The following is an 18,337-nucleotide window of genomic DNA, read 5'->3' as shown; positions in this document are numbered from 1 at the left end:
GCGTGCCAGCATCCCCAAGGCAAGGCCATTATACAGCAAGATGCTCCCCCCCCCTTTTTATTTTTATTTTTAATTATTTTTAATGTGGTTCACGCTTCTGAAATATGCAATGCCAGCTCCCAAACATCACTGATCACAGCCCTCTCTCAGGTAGGAGTCCCAAAATCCTTGAATGAGATGCTTCCCCCCATGCTCTCTCCCTGGCCCTCTGAAATGACATCATTCTAGGCTGTAACTGGAGATTCAGGACAACCTTATAGCTCTACACACTTTCTGATGGAAAAGAAGAGATTTAAAAAAAAAAAAAAAAAAAAAAAAGACTAACTCTTAAAAGCATGGATTTGTTGTTAGCACCACTGCAGGGGCAGTGAGCAGCTGGGGCTGGCAGCAGTGGATGGCTCTGCTGGGCACACTGACCGACTGGCTCGGGGAGCTGGAGCTTGTCCTCCTCTGGCTCCCCAAAAAGGCACCAAAGCTGCATGAAGGTACTCCATTTTCCATCCTGGCTACTCCACAAACACAGCAGCAGCTCAGGTAATGGCAAAACTTACAGCCATCAGAGGTTTTCACAGGTGGGGCGAGCCCTTTTATTGCCTGCCAAAATAATTGCTGGCTAATACACCACACAGATTTAACCCATTCCGTACTACACCTCCTCACAACTACATTCCAAAAAAACCCACAAGAAACAGAGAGCATTTTTCTTCCTAATGAACCAGCAAATTAGTAAAAAGCATCTCTCTTCATATAATGTACTCACAAGCAGCTCTCTCATGCTTGTGATTTCTCAGCACTGCGAGACCAAAGTGAGATCTGGGTAATGTTCTACATCACTGTTTAAGGACAATTCAATCATCTTTGTTCTGGATTAAGTCTTGCTCCCGATTAATCTTAACAGAGCAATGAATAGGAAATCCATGACTCGGGAAGCAGGCAGATTTTATCTTTAAACATGATTCACAAGTAAAATCATCTCTCTTACAATGGATGATTCTGCTACTGTTCAAGTTATTTTCACACACTGGGTATAAAAAAAATTATCTCCAGATATCTCAAATTGAAATGACTGTTTTTAATGCTCCCTGTCATTCTGAATGCATGCTAAGACTAACAATACTGCATCAAAAAGAAGAGCTCAACAATCAAGAAATCCATTAAGCTACCAATGACACTAATAGCAAAAAAGGAAGTTTAAAAAGACTCAAGTATATAAAGAAAAAAAAACACCACCTACTGGGATTACAGGAGCGAACAAAACCCCTTGTGTTGCACCACAGTACCTCTGATTCTCTAATACCCTTCAGCTACATAAATATTAGAATACAAACCCCAGCTCTGCTGACAAAGGGTGAGGGAAGACAAACAAACACTTCCAGGCTTTTGATTTTTTTTCCTTTTTTTTTTTTCTTAGCTAATCTGCTTCATCCTCCCTTGATTTTAGATATTATTTCTGAAGAGATGCTGCTGTTGACTCACTCCTCAACAGACACACAGAGCTGAAGCACATGGAGGGTACCCCCTGCTTTTCCCTCAGCCTGACAATTCTTAAAACATTTCAGAGCAGAGATGGTGAGAAATACATGACAAAATACAGGGGATAAAAGAAAATAAAAAATAACTGTCCTCTGCCAGGACTATATGACTTATTTCTTGTCACAGCAAACTCACCTGTACTGCTACAACCATCAGCAGAAAAGATCTCACAGAGAGTTCATGATCATGCCCTGCCCTAGGTATAGCATCCAAGGAGGAGATAAATGATTGTATAAGGAAATGGCCTCTAAAATAAAAAAGCCACACACAGAGCACATACACAGTATGTGTTTGTTGGGTTAAGGAGAGGCAGAGACAATGGAGCTGGACCCTGTGTCACGTTCATTACCTCATTAGCTCTGATTTGTAATGAGATGGGCTCAAATTCCACGTTCATGTCTTATACAAAACTAATACAGAAGCCCCAGCCTGGCTGCAAACACACCATAACCTTTCCTCTGATCTGTTCTCAAAGGAAAGCAATGGAAACTTCAAAAATCTCTACAAAAATAAATTTCCTAGCTCCCCTTCCCACTCCAGAATGGGTAACTCAGAGGTTCACGATGATTAGCAAAACCCAAAGACTTAGTGGTGGGCTTAGGAGGAGATTGTTCTTGTGGCCCCTTCCACTCTCATGGGGGAAACCAAGGAGCCTTATAATGGGAAGAGGAAGGATGGCCAAGAGGCATGGAGAGAGGGTGTGAGTCCACATGGGATGCACAGGGAAAGCAGTGGCCAAATTGCATCCCTTCACCTTGTTACAGTACACCTGGCAAACATTTATCCAGCAGAAATCTCCCAAGCAGTGTCTTTCTTAGACAAACACCTGAGGCTTGAAGTGATTTTTCAGTGTGGCTCTCTGCTTACTTTTGGCATGGTAAATATATATATATATATTCGTAAGTTTGGAAAGAAAGAAAACTCCCAAGCTCCCAGTGTGGGCTGCTGCCTGCTCTAAACACTAGAAGAAAAGTTTCACAAGCTGCTAACTCCTGTTTTATTTCAGATTTTCACGCATTTCCCAACAATTTAAATTTCTTCTGTTGCATCGTCAAAGCGAAGCGTGAACCTGGTGAAAACAAAGCCAACAGCAAGCTGAATCCTTTTGTACTAAATAAGGACATTTGTATTTCACTTCCAGCTCATTTTCTCTCTCTCTTCTTTTTTTTTTTTTTTTTTTTTTCCCCCCTGTAACTCCTGCTGGCCCAAATTCATCTTTTCAAATGCTGGAGCTAACGTGCCAGTTATGAGGCAAGACACGCACAGAAACACTATTAACCTATTTTAATCAAGGGTATTTCACTCTAAACGAGTCAAGACATCCCCCAAGCACACACTCCCCACGCTAGAGCAGCTTGCTGTTATTTGGTGGTCAGGACAAACTTGGCCTGAGCAGTCTGCTTTGTAGCAGGTCTTTCTTGGAAGAAAAAAAAAGGAAACGAGGTCTCAACTGATCAACCTAAAAACTGGGAAGAATGAATCATATGCCTGATTAACGTGGGGATTCTTGGCTGGTCGTGCTGAGCCTCTGCCAGGTTGGGTAGTGAGGAGGGACACAGCTTCTCTTCCTCCTGCTGCAGTTAATTTATGTGCTATCTGCAGATTACAGGTAAAAGGAACTTTTATTTATTTATATAACGGATCTGAACCAATCTTTCTTCCCAGTATATCTAATATTGCTTATCTTCCCTCCAGTATCTCTCATTATTATAAATACATGGGAAACAATGCTCTGCCTCATCTGCAGCTCCCCAGGCTGCCCCAGCTCTACCTCTCTGCTTAACTTAATATTCACTTCAGACATACTAAAGTAAAACTAAAAAAATCCAGTACTGCACCAAACAGCTCACTCCTCTCCGGCTTTTGCATCTAGATAAGAGTTTTGGAAGTGATTATGATGTACAGTACCATCAGAGACATAATTATTTGAAGCAGCACTTCCCTTGCAGAATTTAAAACACCTCGTGCGAGGGTGAATTCCATTGAGCTGCACAACCCCAAATTTAACAGTGCCATTTCTGTCAAAAAGGCCCTCATTACATTACTAAACATAACTTTCCTGTCATGCTGGCTTTCTCCTCCTTAGAAAGGGCTGACTGTTATAATTCTGTGTGTATCCTATATAAAATAATTACGTCTCTTAATTATATATCCAAGTAGTTCCAATTCAGACACGAGATTGCTCTCAAAGGAGTGACCGTTTTCACTCCGTGCACATCCCTAGAATTAGAGCAGAACAGCACCCAAAGAAAAATAAGTCTTATTTAAATAGTTCAAAGGGATACAAATGCGTGTTGCTGTTGGAAAACGAGTCTGAGCAGTTGTTTTCTCAAGCCTTAATTCTTGCTTTACTAACATGCGACGCAGTTGGCATTAAGCTGGTCACAAGTTATTGGGTTTCAAAAGGCTTTGGGGTTTTGTTGCTGATAACAGAAGGGCAGAGAACACACAAAAAACCTTCAGAACAATTGCCCAAAGCCAAGTAGAAACTCTATTAATGCAGTGATCTACATAAGGGAAAGCTTTTGCAGAGAAAACCACCTATGCAGAAAGGCATCTACTTCCATTTCACCCAGAGGTTAAATTATCTGATCAAAATCTTGTGCTGGAAAGAAAAAAAAAATCAGTTCATATTTTTTCCACTTCATTTAGACTCTGTAAAACATTAAATCCTGTCATTAAAATTGCTTAATTAGGAGCACTAGAGCAAAAGGTTGATGCAGCTCATGAGCTGTGACTGCTGAATGGTGGTGGCCTGGCAGGACTCACTATCGGTATTACCACTGAAGAACAGGGAAAAAAAATAAAAAGACAATATTGTGAGGTTGTTTTGGCTGTAACTGAGGCAGTGTCACTTGTTAGAGGGAACGAGGTTATAAACCCATCTTCAAACAGCAGCGACAGCAGACCACCACCCTCGTGAGGGAATTCTGAGGCTGCACTGGAGTCACTTCAAAAGCGGTGGTGAGCCCAGTGCCAAGGGCTTTTCAAAACCTGCCTCACTCTCTCGTTCTGGTCAGAAACCAAAGTCCTCCTTCAGCAGCAAGTGTTGGGAAACACAGTTCTACCCCTGCAGTTCCTGTCTTAAGTGACCCCCTTCATCTGCTTTGCAGCACACTAAATACTGCCTGGCTGAGATCAGCTCCCGGCACTCAAACCTCATCTCACCGGCACTTGGTGCCAGCCAGGGACTTCAGCAGATGGCACTTCACACACAAGAGAGCCAGCAGGAGCCCAGCAGTGGAAGGTAAAGCAAAGGCTGCTCACGCAGGAGAGGCTCTGACTCACAGCAGACCAGTTTTAGCTGGAGATCAGGCGATAGATGTTGGCTCAGTACCTACAAAACTCACCGGGTTCCTGCTGTTACTCACTGCTTTCAGGGGGCTCTGCTCCAGGACACTAAACTACACAAAATATACAGTGGGTCTGGAGAGGCCATGAACCTGATCAGAGGGGTGGAACAACTCTCCTGTGAGGACAAGTGAGGTTGTTCAGACTGGAGAACAGAAGGTCCCAGGAAGACCTTACTGCAGCCTTCCAGTACTCAAAGGGAGACTATAAAAAAGATGGGGACAAACTTTTCGGTACGGCCTGAAAAAGGAGAATGGTTTTAAATTGAAAGAGGGTTGATTTAAGTTACATATAACACAGAAGTTTTTTTACACTGAGAGTGGTGAGACGCTGGCACAGGTTGCCCAGAGAGGTGGTGGATGTCCCATCCTTGAAAACGTTCAAGGCCAGGCTGGACAGGGCTTTGAGCAACCTGCTCCAGTGGGAGGTGTCCCTGTTCATTGCAGGACTAGATGACCTGGAAATGTTTCTTCCAGCCCAAACTACTCTATGATTCTGTGATTATAACCCCCCCTAAAAATACCAGGAATGAGCCCAAAGGCTGAGTTGTGGGGGAGCAGAGAGCATGCCTGCCACCTCTAATCCCCACGGCAGGTGAAATGCCCATGAGACAATGGCACAGTGTTAAGATCAGCCATGGGAAGAGAGAGCTCACACTTCTTGCTAAGGATCTTTCCAGGCACCATCTGAACCCCCCCCCCCCCAAGCCTCATAACAACATAATCAGTGATTGAATCAGCAGCTCTAGAACCCAGCAGGATATGTATCAGAGTTCAGCCCAGGAGGCCCAACAGCAGCACTGCAGAGGTTGGGTGGGGAGGGAAAACAGTTGTCCAGTAATTTTGTTCTAAAAGCAAGCGTTCTCTGAACATGAACCTGCTCTTTTTTTCTCTCTCCACCCCAGTTTAAGTAACAAATAATTTTCTTTGAAGTTGTGCTATTTGGGACATAGCTTACACAAGGGCCACACAGTACATACTGTAATGTTATGGTTCAGTAGAGAGCTGGGGATGGAGTGGGGCATGGAGTCCAGGTTTCAGGTGAATTCTTGACTTGGGTTCATCTGTTATGAAACTCATACTTTAATAAAAAATTGATGGCTACTAAAGCAGCTGGGTCCCAACAGGAGGAAAAAAACATCCATTTCCAAGTTTAACAACAGCTGCAGAGAGACTCCTTTGCGTCCCCAGCTCACGGTGCGTATCACAGCAATACGATTTGTGGCTGAATTGGGATGCTCTGATTTTTTAAAGCCTAGGAAACAGCAAGAGCCTGCTCGGACCTCTGCTTGCACCAGCAATGATCTGCAATCCATTATCTCCACAGCTGCACCACTGGGATCAGCTACTGGAACTGTATTGTCAACAGCACTCCAAGTTATGTTGGCCACTGTGTCACTCACTTGGTCTAGGGAAGATGACTCCAATAAGCAGGACCTCAGTCTTCCTACAGCACGCTCTACTTCTCTTGGCATTACAAGAGACGCGTTGGTAAGCAAATATCATCTGTAAAAGTCTGAAAGAGTAAACACTGTCTTCATTCAAGAAACATGTGCGACTTTCATCTGCCTTCACTTCAAAAAAAAACATCAACCCCGTGGCAATTTTGTGCAATTATGCAAGGGAAAAAAAAACCCAACACCTCACCTTGCAGAAGGAGAGAAACTGAGTTTGCAAATGTAAAGTTAAAACCAACAAAGAAGAAAAATCCGAGCCACCTACATTTCTTGAAGAAGCTATTCTTAAAATAGAAGTCAGAATGATATCAGAGTGCTGCAGTACCACAGGGGACCTGAACTTCCAGAGCTGAACAAAAGAGAGACTCAGCCCCTCTGTTCTCAGTAGTGGCACGGACAGGGATGGCTCTGCATCCAGGAAAGGAAGAGTTAACACATGTCCTGATGTACCAGCCACCTTGAGCCCTGAAACAGCAAAACAAATGGTGCAACACACCTTTCTGCCCCCAAACACACTAGGCAGGAGGAGCAGAGACTGGGGTTATGAGGGAATGGCCCGGCTCCCTTCATCCCTGCCATGCTGGTCCTGCCCTTACCAGGAGGGAGCTCAGAGTGGGGGAGAAAGCAGCAAGGAAAGAACATTTACCAACATTTTTATTCTTCTACAGAAGGCTCAAAATTAAACACTTTCTCCTAAAGCCTGTCATTTGCATAATCACATTATCGAGATGGTCCTTCACATGGATCGAGGTGTCAACACATTGAGATTTCAATATAATGCATGAAATGTTAATAATAGAGTATGATTCCCCCCCCCCCCAAAGTTCTCCACAGTTGGACTCCAAGGTTTGTGACAGGTAGTAAAATATTGTTCATCACCTGAGCACTTTTTAATTAATTCTGCTTAGCCACAGAAAAAATAGAGCCCATGATGAGAATTTGAAGAGAGAGGGGTATGAAAGCACACAAGCACATTCAGCACAAAGGAACATATTCAACTTGTGACATCTTTTATCAGACAGGTAGAAATTATTCTGCATAAGAGAATAGCTTTCAAGCAGCACATAAAACAGTGTATACAGTATATGTTGGTACACATAAGTAGTATGTTCAAATCTGGGGAAAAAAAAATTAAGCATGTATGATGAACCTTCTGATATTCTGGGTTCCACCTGTTTTTAACAAAGATTTGAGATTTTCAAACGACTAAGGGAGCACAGACATGAAAGAGCTAGGATGGAAGAGAAATCAAATACATTTACTACCTAAGGAAAGTGCAAAGCAGCAAAATAATAATAAAAAAAAAAAAAGTCAAAGAAAACTTCATGTTTAAAGCATTGCCAAAGGCCAGAGAGCAGAGGGCATGTCAGGAGGAGTGGGAAGCCTCACACAGAGAGCTGTGAGCCTCACAGCACACAGGCTACGGGGCTTGGACAGCTTCCATGGGAGGGAGGAAAATCTTTGAAGATTTTCACATGGGGGAGAAAAACCAGTAGAATATAGCTGATCAAAGTTACATCTTGCCTTTTTTTTTTTTTTCCAAAGCTGATCATCGTCAGCTCCCATAAACTGCTGTGCATTTCAATCACGAGGGCGAGGACAAAGGCATCTCTTGTGCTTCCAGCATGAAGCAGCAGCACTGCCCTGGAGAATATCCTGCAAGGATACTGGTTTGGGAGAGGCTGCATACAAATGCTATGGGCCAATCCTGGTCTAGGAAAGAAAGGATGAGTCAGAAAACAGCAGGTGCCCTCCCAGAAAATCCTGCAGCTGGAGCTGCTCACGCTGCAGGCTGTGCCACAGCTGGTGCCAGAGGCAGGCGAGGGGCAGCTGGGTCTGATCACTCCAGGCAGGCACTTACCTCCTAAGCTTTAGGTTACTACCTAGGTACATCCTAACTGACATCTGAACAGCCAGCTGAGGATGCTGTAAAAATAAGTCAACACTGAGCTGAAGCTGGAAGTCAAAATTCTCATCAGGTCTTAGACTTGAAAATTTCAGCAGCACAGCGGAACAAAAAAATATCAAGCACTACACTTGTTTTCCTCCCCAAAATCCCATGGATTTTGTATTTCAGGCTACAGGAGATGTAGTTACAATTGATACAAGTTACTTAAGAATGACACTGAATTAGCATTCGGTTACTTGGGAGTGACAAAGGAGGTTTAATTTTTAATGTTCATAAGTCACCCAAATTAATTAGCGCTTTCCAATGGCAATGAATCACTTCCTGAAATAATCTGTATTGGCTAAATTAATTCCTGTGAAGGGAGCCAATTTGCTGATTGTAAATTATCAGAGCCACTGACTAGCTCCTGTGTACCATTTATTAGGCTACTGGGAAACAAAGGATGGCTACTTTTCATCTGTGAACAAGATTACAGCCCTATTAAGTGACCAGCTTACAGTGGTACAATTACAGCTTTCTATTTAAAGAATTCAAACCAGACATCATTAAGAAAGCAAGCTGAATGTCCAGAGGAAAGGAAAAATAAACAACAGAAAAGCTTGTTTTTTGAAAAGATGCACCAAAGCCCTATTTGAAGGGAATGTTTCATCCTCTGAGACTAACAAAGAGAAGTTCAGAGGTACAGGACTAATTACAAAGATACTTCCATCACATGACAGTGCCTAAAGACAACCTGAATGAACCCTGGAGCCCCAGAGCTTGCTTCTCTCACCCACGGATAGATGACTGTTTTGAGACGCCCCACAAATTAAAATGACTTTTGAGGAGTGACAACAAGGTGAGGAAACACATCCATAGATTTCTGTTGAGGCAGGGGAGATGCTTTCCTAGCACTGAGAGCCTTCCTCCGAAGCACCAGGAGACCTCTGCACCCATCCAGCACGTCCCACCACCCACCTGCTCTTTGATTCAAGGCTCCAGTTTTCTCTCAGTGGATTTCCTTTCTTTACTCCTCAAAAAAAACACCCCCCACAAATGTACATAAAGCTTTACCTAAGCTAATTTGCATGGCTCTCTCCTGTTCTTATCTGCATCTCCTCACTGGTATCAAAGCCTCGACATTTCTGCTTGTGAAATCCTTCCCTGGTAACCTCCTTATCTGCAGTAATGAATACTCGTGCAAACAGGTACAAAATTAAATGGCTTCTTTACAGTGATTATGATAGATTGAGCCACGCTTAATCTACATAATCAAATTGCTTCTGTGTTCAGCTGTAATACCTTTTTGCTGTCCTGGGAGCAGGTTCAGCCTTGGTTTCTCTTTTGACAGCTTCTGAGAAAAACTAACCATATCTGGGAAAAGGGCTACTTGAGATGTAATTATTTAACACAGCTCTATGAGGCACATCTTGAACTCTGGAATAGGGCAGAGCAGGTCCAAACGAAAGGTGTCCCCTTCAGGGAAGGGGAAAACATCCCACGGGACACGTGGGGGAAAACAAAGTACAAACTAATTTCTTCCAGCTATGATCCATGTACCTAAACATAACTGGAGACAGATAAAACATCTCTACCCACTTAAGTGCATTGAACTACTCCCACTGCTATAATTTCCTTTCCCTATGCAAGAGCATCCCTGTATTCAAGAGCATTCCCTGTTTATGTGCTCCTGAAATAGAAGACTGTTGTTTTCCAGTCTCAAGACCAAATTCATGTTTGAAATCAAGCTGGCTAAAAAAGGATGGCATGAATGCATTATAAAATCCTTGACTTGGAAAATAAAAGGATTTTGTTCGGGGAAGATTCTGTGAAAAGCATCTCTGTGCCTAACTCGTGTTTATCAGGTCACTTAGGCCAGAAGTATCCTTAAAGCTTTCTCTACTTTCAAATATTGATCAATTTTTAGCATAAAACGAGAAAGGAGGTTTTCCCCACAAACAATAAATAAGGGCTATTTAAAAAATATCAAACAGCCTATTTACCTTTGTCCAGGACACAGCACTGCAAGAAGCAGAGGTTTTGCTTCATAATGGCCTGCTGAGAGGTTTTTTGTTTGCCTGTTTTTTTTCCAAGGAGTCTAACAAAATTATTAGCCTACAAGCTAGTGCTTATTTCTAAACATTTTTAAGAGCTGAAAAGTGAGTAATCCTGGTGCAAAATGGTAATAAGCACTTAGGAAGAATAATTTCTCTCCCTTGTAATGGCTTTGATATAGGTAGAAAGAAGGTGCTGGCTGGACCTCTGCAGCTGGAAAGGTGACAGCTATAGCAAAAAGGTCTTTGCATCTTTGTAAGTAAAGGAAAAGCAACACAGAAGGGAAAGAAATAAAAATATGGGTTCTGGCAAGGGCTGCTGGCACAGCTTGACTTTGGCTCAGGAGGAAGTAAAAGCCTGAATTACATAAAAATAGATTTAAGAAAAGAATCAATGACATTTCATCTGAAAGTTTTAGTTAAGTTTTAATTAGGATCTGAGATTCTGCACTTAAGTGCACGAAGTGAAGGAGTACATGTACTCATGCTTCCCCAGATAACTGACAGATCTGAAACTTACTCATCTCATCTCCAAAGGTTAATTAAAGAACAATCCTTGAGAGCAACGCTGTAAGGAAACAGAGCTTGTTCCACCGCTGAGCCCCGGGGAAAGGCCATGCCTGCCTCTCTCACCCCCCAGGAACACCCTCAGCAGCAAAACTGAAGCTGCTGCCCAGTGAGCGTGGAACGGAGACGAGGGAGATGCTCTGAACCATCCCTGCAAGGCACAGAGGAGAGAGTGTGCCCACAGCAGTACAAAGCTTACTCACCGTGCTCCCTGTGGATCTGGGGCAGCTTTCCCAAGGCTCACACGGCTGCTGGGCTGGAAGTGCCTCACACACAGCAGAGCAGGCGGGAGCACCGCCAGCGGTGACAGGGAGGTGTGGTTAACTCTTATAATTAGGAAGCTAAGGCAGAGTGACTCACCCAGGATCAAAGTCTGCAAATTAAGCTGTGGGTTCCCCAAATCCCACAGATGCTGACAGCACCGCGAGGCACAGGCCTTCTCAGGTTCATCCCAGCATCAAAAAAATATATCAGCTTTTACGGAAGCCTGTATATATGAGGTTCATTTGAAAAAAAAAAAATCATGCCAAGAGAAACATTATTGAAATGTAGAACAGAAGAGTTTCATCTTCATTGGAGTGAGACTTTGTGGACATAACTGACCTTTGGCTGTGCAGTAATTTAATTTCCTAAGAGCATGAGCAAAGGCTCAATTAGGCCAGAAGAGGATCGCTGTGCCGGTACAAGAGGGAGGAGGAATGCGTAGCTGGATCAGTGAAAAGTCCTTCTTGTCTGGAGATACGGCAAAGAAAGAATTAGGGCCTCTTAGCAGAAGCAAGTGAGGCTGCTTGCTTGGTATGTAGAGCAGCATGGCATGCACCACAGGCAGATCAGCCAGCAGTTCTCCAACTACAGGCAGCTTTTTGCTGCTCTCTTTACAAACTAGAGCCAGGTACTGGGGCTGCCATGGGAGAAATAGGCTCATTTAGAAGCAGCCCAGGGAAAAGGAGAGGAGTGATGGTAAAAAAAGATAAGAATAGCAGGGGATTCTGAATTAATGGAGTGAAGCCTGAACATTATTTGGTGCAATCTTGATGGGCCTGATTTAACTATTACATTTTTGTACAGTATTTTTCATCCTGGTTATAAAGAACTGCTTGACAGCCTCTTGGTCACTGCTCAGAAGTTTCTCAGTCACTTAAGCAGGAGGTTTATCAGAGTAAAGCACATTTATCAGAGAAAAGACTGCTAAGGAGCAAATGATAACAGAAATAACCACAGGAGTGGGACATCACTGTTAATCCCTGTAGAAGAGCTGCCCAGGAGGGCAGTGGGCAGGACAACCTGAGGGAAACACATTGCATTGTGATGGCAGTTCAGGGAAGGGCATTTCTGGACACACAAGTTCCCACATCACATTTTTATCCAGCAGAAAGACGAATTACCCAACTTACAACAGCTGTTCTTCATCTGAGACGTGACATCTGTGTACACCAAACCCTCCTAAATCCCCAGCCAGAAAGAAGATGGTGACCCTACAGCCCCGAGCCTCATGCCTCCCTTTCAAACCACAACAGCCCACTTCGTATTTTTACACACAAAGGGCAGTTCCAGACATGGGGGTTTATTTTTGTTTTGATTCAGAAGTGTCCATCTGAAGTGAGTTTGTGTCAGTGGCAACTGAATCACAGTGGTGGGGGCAGCTCCTTCATACAGAAACAGATTGGCAGACCTTACCTCTCCCGAGCCCCATCTTCGCGAATGCAACATCTTAGGATGTCAGTTAGGCAACATTCCACTTCAGCTACTTGTAAGACTCCCCTTCCCAACGAGCACATTAAGTATCTGATCTGCAAAGCCTTGTATGTACAAGAGTTACTTGCTCATTGTTTTTTAATGCAAGCTTTTCAAGAGCACTCTGAATTCAAAAGCAGCGTTTTGTCCTCCAGAGCAGCCCTGTGCTGAAAGGCCACACTCACAAAAGCTGTGTCAGGTCTGCCTGCAGCACTAGGACACATGCTATGGATGTGAATTAAGTGTCACTGGAACAGTCACTGAAGTGGCTGAAGCCTGGGCTCACCTCCTTTACTTATCTTCTCATCTAAACATCTGGCTGTGTTCCAGTGAGCAGCCCCAGACATGTACAGGAACACTGAGACAAGGCTCCACAGTGAGTATCTGCAGCTGCCATCACTAAAGCAACAAAAACCCCACTAATGCACCCAAAAAACCCCACAACTGAGTGCCAGAAATCCTGTGCTGCTTTTGGGATTTCAGATGCCACGCAGAGGAATTCAAACATGCAGGTGGAAGAGTTAAGAGCACAGCAGCCCCTTCTCCCCCAGCGTTTCAGTTACCCCGCAGATATTCATGTTCTCACACTGATCTGCAATACCCGCAACTTTCCCATAAATGGGAAAATACCAAGTGGAATATCAGTCAAACCTTCAGCACTGCTGTTTTGTGAGGAAGCAGGAGGCATTCCTTCTGCACCCTAGCAGAAAGCTTACCCCATCTGGCAGTGCCCTCCAGCACACGGCGCTCACAAACTCATTTGTGTCGTCTTCTTTCCGGTCCTTGTCCAGGACGCTTTTGACTGTATCAAACTTGAACGTCAGCAGTGTCTTTGAGAGGCCCTTATAGTATAAGTACAGGGAATTATTTTCACTTCCTAGAAATAAATAATAAAATAAAAAAAAATACACAAGATTAGGTTCTGGTAGCAGGAACAGAAATAAGGGTTCTTAGCTCTTTCATTGCTTAAGACAAGACCAGACATTTCCTCCTCGTAGTTCTCATACCGATTGTGGTGCCCTGACAGCTGGGAGAGCTCCACAGCAAACTTCCACCATGCTTAATAACAGCACCAGGTTTTATTATAAGGCAACTGCAGTGTGCAGTAAGCACTTGCAAAAGCTACAGGATCCCGACAACCTCCCATAACTTCCTCAGGGCATTTTAAGCAGAGCATCTACGCTACCACACGAAACACCGCTGCACCCAGCCCACTCGGTGTCACGGCTCAGAGGCAGGTAGCACTGCCAAACTCCCGCCTGCCATAATCAAGTATGACAGTTTGGTCTGTGGAGGCTTAAGCAAGAGAGACTAGTCTGTGCAGGCTTTATTTAGAAATCCATCCTGATTCCTGCCTTGCAAGCTGTACAGGAATCAGAGAGCACACAAGCTAAGTGAGGTCCTCCCTTCAGTGATGGCACAGCTGTCCCGCTCCTCCCACAGCTATCAGCCTGTCACTGCTTTCCCACCAAGGCCTGTGGATTTCCACAGCTTCGACAGACCAACTTGAGCAGGGAAAGGACAGGAACAGCCAACGGGGTAGCTGATGATTCAGTTTTCTAAGGAGCTGTTTGCTACTGCTTCAGCATGCAGAATGTGGCACTAAGTGACAAGCACAGGACCCTCTTGTGGCCCAGGCTACTGGTGATGCAGGAGGATGTGCCAGTTGTTAAGCTTGAAAGGCGTAAGTCATATCAACAGCAATTACATTTGTGGTTGATTTTGATGACAAGCAGGTCTGAATCATCGTACACAAACAACTCATCCGAAACGCAAGAAAACCAACTACAGACCCCCTTAGGACCGGGCTGCTCACGCTATTCCCTGGCAAGGGAAGGAGGGTGGAAGTTCAGAATAATTCTCTGTTAAGAAGCCCATGCAGCTACACAGCACAAGTGCTGGTGTGCTCTGGAACTGGAGGGGTCCCAGCTCCGAGGAATCCCATCAGCACGTCGGGATGGCTGCTCTACTCACCACAGGCAATGTAGTCTCCGTTGGATGCAAGCCCTACAAAGTTCTTCTCGTTGATGTGACCCTTGAAGGAGCGCAAGCAGTGAGGCTTCCCTACGTTCCACAGCTTCAGCTGACTGTCTGTTGACCTGAAAACAATTCCTAAAGTTACCCTGCTGCCATAAGGCAGGAACCCCTCCCTTGCCACACCGCTCCTTAACACCCTACTTGCAATGTAAACGCAGGAAGCCTTAGTGCACTCCAGGACATTTATCCCACTTTCAATCATATGCAGCTCAGCTTGAGCTCAGAAAGGTATCACATTATTTTAAAAGCCTGTCAAAACGCATTACATGTTTGAATAAAAACTTCCCCGAAGTATTACTCTTCCTTTCTCCTATCAGTTGCAGAGCCCTCCACTGAACTGTATGGCCTTTGGGCCATCACTGCCTCCTCCAGATCCTCACAGATCCAGGACACACTGAATTTATTGATTTTTTTAAACCTTTACAGCGTGAATAAAATCTGTTCCCTTCTCAGTGCTGGCTGCAACTGTCATTCATGTCTTTCCATAACTGGGGTAGGAAGCAGTCTCCTCCCTCTCCAGCTGCCCTGAAGCATGTTTTCCTCCCCTTGCCCAATACCAAGCAGCAGCACAGAAAAACCTGGGGGCTCAGAGTTGCTGTCAGCATTAAATTGATCTGGTTTTCTCATGTGTAATTGAGACTGCAGGGATACACACCTCAAGCTTCTACTTTTTTCACCTTGGCGGCAAAGCTAAGTATTACTATTCAAAGTATACAAAATCTGTTGCGATGAAGTAAACATTTTTGTTTTGTGTGGTTTCCATGCTTGCAAACATACCTGCCTTCAAAATGTTTTTGTTTACTGTGAGCAAACATTTTGCCTTTGGTAAAGAAAGGGAGGTGGAGGTGGTCTTCTCTGCCAGGCAGAGCTTGGCCTAAAACAGAGGATCCCATGTTTCCAGGAGATACAGGATTAATTTGTTCCCTCAGACTGAGGGGACATGAACATCTCTCACTTCACAGGCATTTTTGTCTAGCAATCACTGATTATATTTTGATATATGTCTCTGATGTTCTGGCACTCACTGACTTACAATACCTTCCACAATTGGTGGTGATATGGTGGAACTGGAACCCCATGAAGCCTTTTTGAGGAAAGGGTTAGTGGTGTTCTGATCTTAAATTTGAAAGAGATTGGGAGCAGGACCTGTCAGCCTCCTGGGTGGGAGGGAAGGGAAGCAGGCAGTGCTCCCCTCACGCAGGTCGTGCCACACAACCTTGCTGCTTTCTCAGTATTTAGAGTTGAAAGGAAAAAAAGCAAGCCACCCAATATCCATCAAATATTACCAGTGATGTAAGACATTAGTCCTGCACCCATGTCCCATTTACCTAAAAATATAGCACAGAAGAGAAGAGATGCACCTTGTGCTATCCTGCAAAAACCTTATCTCAGTCCTCAATGACAGCTGGAATGACAAAGGAGCGATAAGGGAGCTGCAGCAAGATTTGTTAGTCATTTGTAATAATAGTATGAGGTCAGATCAGAATGGAGGCATGAATTTTATCTGTAATACTGTGACTTAAGCAGGAGTGCATTCCTCACCCCAGGTCTCAAGTGGGGAGGCCTAAAAAAAGAGCATCCAGCTTCTCTGCCTGATGCTTGTTCCAGATCTGTCCCTGCCCTACACTGCTGCTCGCTCTTCCTTCCCTTGTCCTTACCATTACAGGAGCAGCATAGCTCAGAAGGGGTAAAAAGGTGGATACTGCTGCTTTTTTGGCCCACAAGTACAGGAAGGTACCCTCTGTGCTATTAGGACAGTTGTATTTTCAAAATGCTGCTTTTGAAAGCTTCAGAGCTGCCCGGAAACTAAACTTTTCTGCAGGCAGGGTAAAGCAGCAAAAGACTAATCCCTGGTCTACGAGCTGTCAAGATTGCTGTGACAGCTGCTGCTGTTAGCTAACCCACCAACAAGACCTCAGTTATACAGGCACTTAACCTCTATATTTTAGTGGCATACATTCTAGGTCTCTTCATTAAAATAAAAACACTTAAGTCCATTACTAATGGAGTCTTTTTACTGTTAACAAATTCCCATCAAGCTCTAGCCATGTTTGCATTGCTTAGGATGAGTATGCCATGGAAGAAGGAAGTTATCCACCCCCGGACTGCAAGGATAAGAGGAAAAGGCCATTGATCCTGCTGGTGTTACACTGCTCTTCTGGTTTCAAAGCCTCTCCCCCAAAAAATATCATGGATGCACTGCTCTGTTAAATCTGTCTCTCTGTAAATCAGCACTGCAATCAATGTGTTATGCTAAATACCAGGCAGTTCTGAACACTCTTGAGGTCAAAACCTAGCTCTACAAGGCAAAGTAAATCAATGCAATCCATAAAACAGCTTTAGCTGGAAATCTGGAGAACCTGAATATACATCTAATTTTTTCTTAACCGAAATCAGCGCTTGATTTTTGAGAACCACTACTGCTGTCTCCTCTCCTCAATTTGTGAAAGAAAGACAGGAAAAATAATCTGCTCTGACATTTCTCCCTGTTCACACAGGAAAAGGTAGGTGAACCTTTCAGTTAGTCCCCTCATCCTGTTGTTGCCTGTCCAAGTCTGACAGCTTTATCGATATGCCTCTCAGAACTTTGGGATAAGCTTTCTGAGAAGGTTGACCTAAGCAGGACAGGGCCATTCTGTTCCTAAAACATCCCATAAATGATGCTCCACTTGATTATGGCTGTAAAACTTTTCCAGCCTCCTCCTGCTCCTATTAAACACTTTCTCTTATGCAGATTTTATTCAAAGCATTAAATTTAATTTTCTCTGTGTTCCAGATATAAATTTGAAGCCTTATAGAGTTATAACGTTAATGGAAATAAGAAGAGAGGAGCTGATTAAATATAAACAGTACCAGAAGTCACTGGGGAATCTTTCCTCACACAGCTCAGCTCAGAGTGAAGTAACTCCCTAGCAGTCTGAATATACCTTGAATTCTCTGTTTCATCTCCAAGCTTCTCAAGCAAACTGTGTGAAAACAGGCCAGAGTCAAGCTGGATAATCACTGGCACAAGGTAGGGATATACTTCCTGAGACTAGATCCACCCCTGTGATCCATCCCTGCTGCCCTCAGGTGTTAAGATGAAAGATCCCCCCTGCAGCCCCCCAGAGTCACCTGCACCTTCCTCACCGTGTAAGAGGGGCTCACCTCTGGTTCCTGAAGAGGCTCGTAGCCAAGTTATTCCAGCCTTTCACCGTGTGGGAATAAGTGTGCCTGTCAGATCATGCGATTGAAAACCTACCTAGGACCGAGGCAGCCACATCTGCCTTTGGGGCACACACATGTGGCCACGTAAGTGAACAGGAGCTGGAAAATATTGTTCCTCGGGGCCTCCACAGCAGACCTTATGGTCTACCCTGGCTGAAAAGCTACATGCCAGTAGGACCACAAAACACAGCTTCTCCTTGTTTACTTTCTAACCTAAATATAATCCTGAAAAGGGCCTTCACAGAGCAGGTAATAAATTACCAGGGAACAGATCAAACAGTCAGTCCTACTGGAGCTGCTTTCAGGCTCTGGCTAAACCTCCTCTACAGACATAGCAGTACCATTTGATCGCTTCTGTCACTCATCAGCTGTGTTTTACTGCAGATTACTGTCCCCAGGGCTGTGCCTGCAGCCTTCTCTATAGCAGAGCTCTGCTCAGGAGCATCCTCAGCCCACACAGCAAGAGGAGAGTCCACCTGCAGCTTCCCAAATTGGGGGACACGACAAATT

General features: G+C 44.2%; 1 protein-coding gene across 4 annotated transcripts in view; it reads right to left on the bottom strand.

Moving 5' to 3' along the window:
- Window positions 1-18,337, bottom strand: part of COP1 (COP1 E3 ubiquitin ligase) — a 122,961-nt gene that overhangs the window by 18,007 nt on the left and 86,617 nt on the right. For all 4 annotated transcript variants that reach the window (XM_027903970.1, XM_027903968.1, XM_027903967.1 and 1 more), the window contains exons 17-18: window positions 14,558-14,682; window positions 13,300-13,460 (exon numbers count right to left, since the gene is read on the bottom strand). In XM_027903970.1, coding sequence (XP_027759771.1) covers window positions 13,300-13,460; window positions 14,558-14,682 — 286 coding nt within the window. The remainder of the gene's footprint in view (window positions 1-13,299; window positions 13,461-14,557; window positions 14,683-18,337) is intronic.

The sequence above is a fragment of the Empidonax traillii genome, unplaced genomic scaffold (assembly GCF_003031625.1).
Source record: "Empidonax traillii isolate 1590-97213 ecotype Southwest subspecies unplaced genomic scaffold, ASM303162v1 scaffold1002:size361594, whole genome shotgun sequence".
Lineage (NCBI taxonomy): Eukaryota > Metazoa > Chordata > Aves > Passeriformes > Tyrannidae > Empidonax > Empidonax traillii.
Note: the sequence above shows the minus strand (reverse complement) of the source record. Positions and strands in the feature narration are given on the sequence as shown.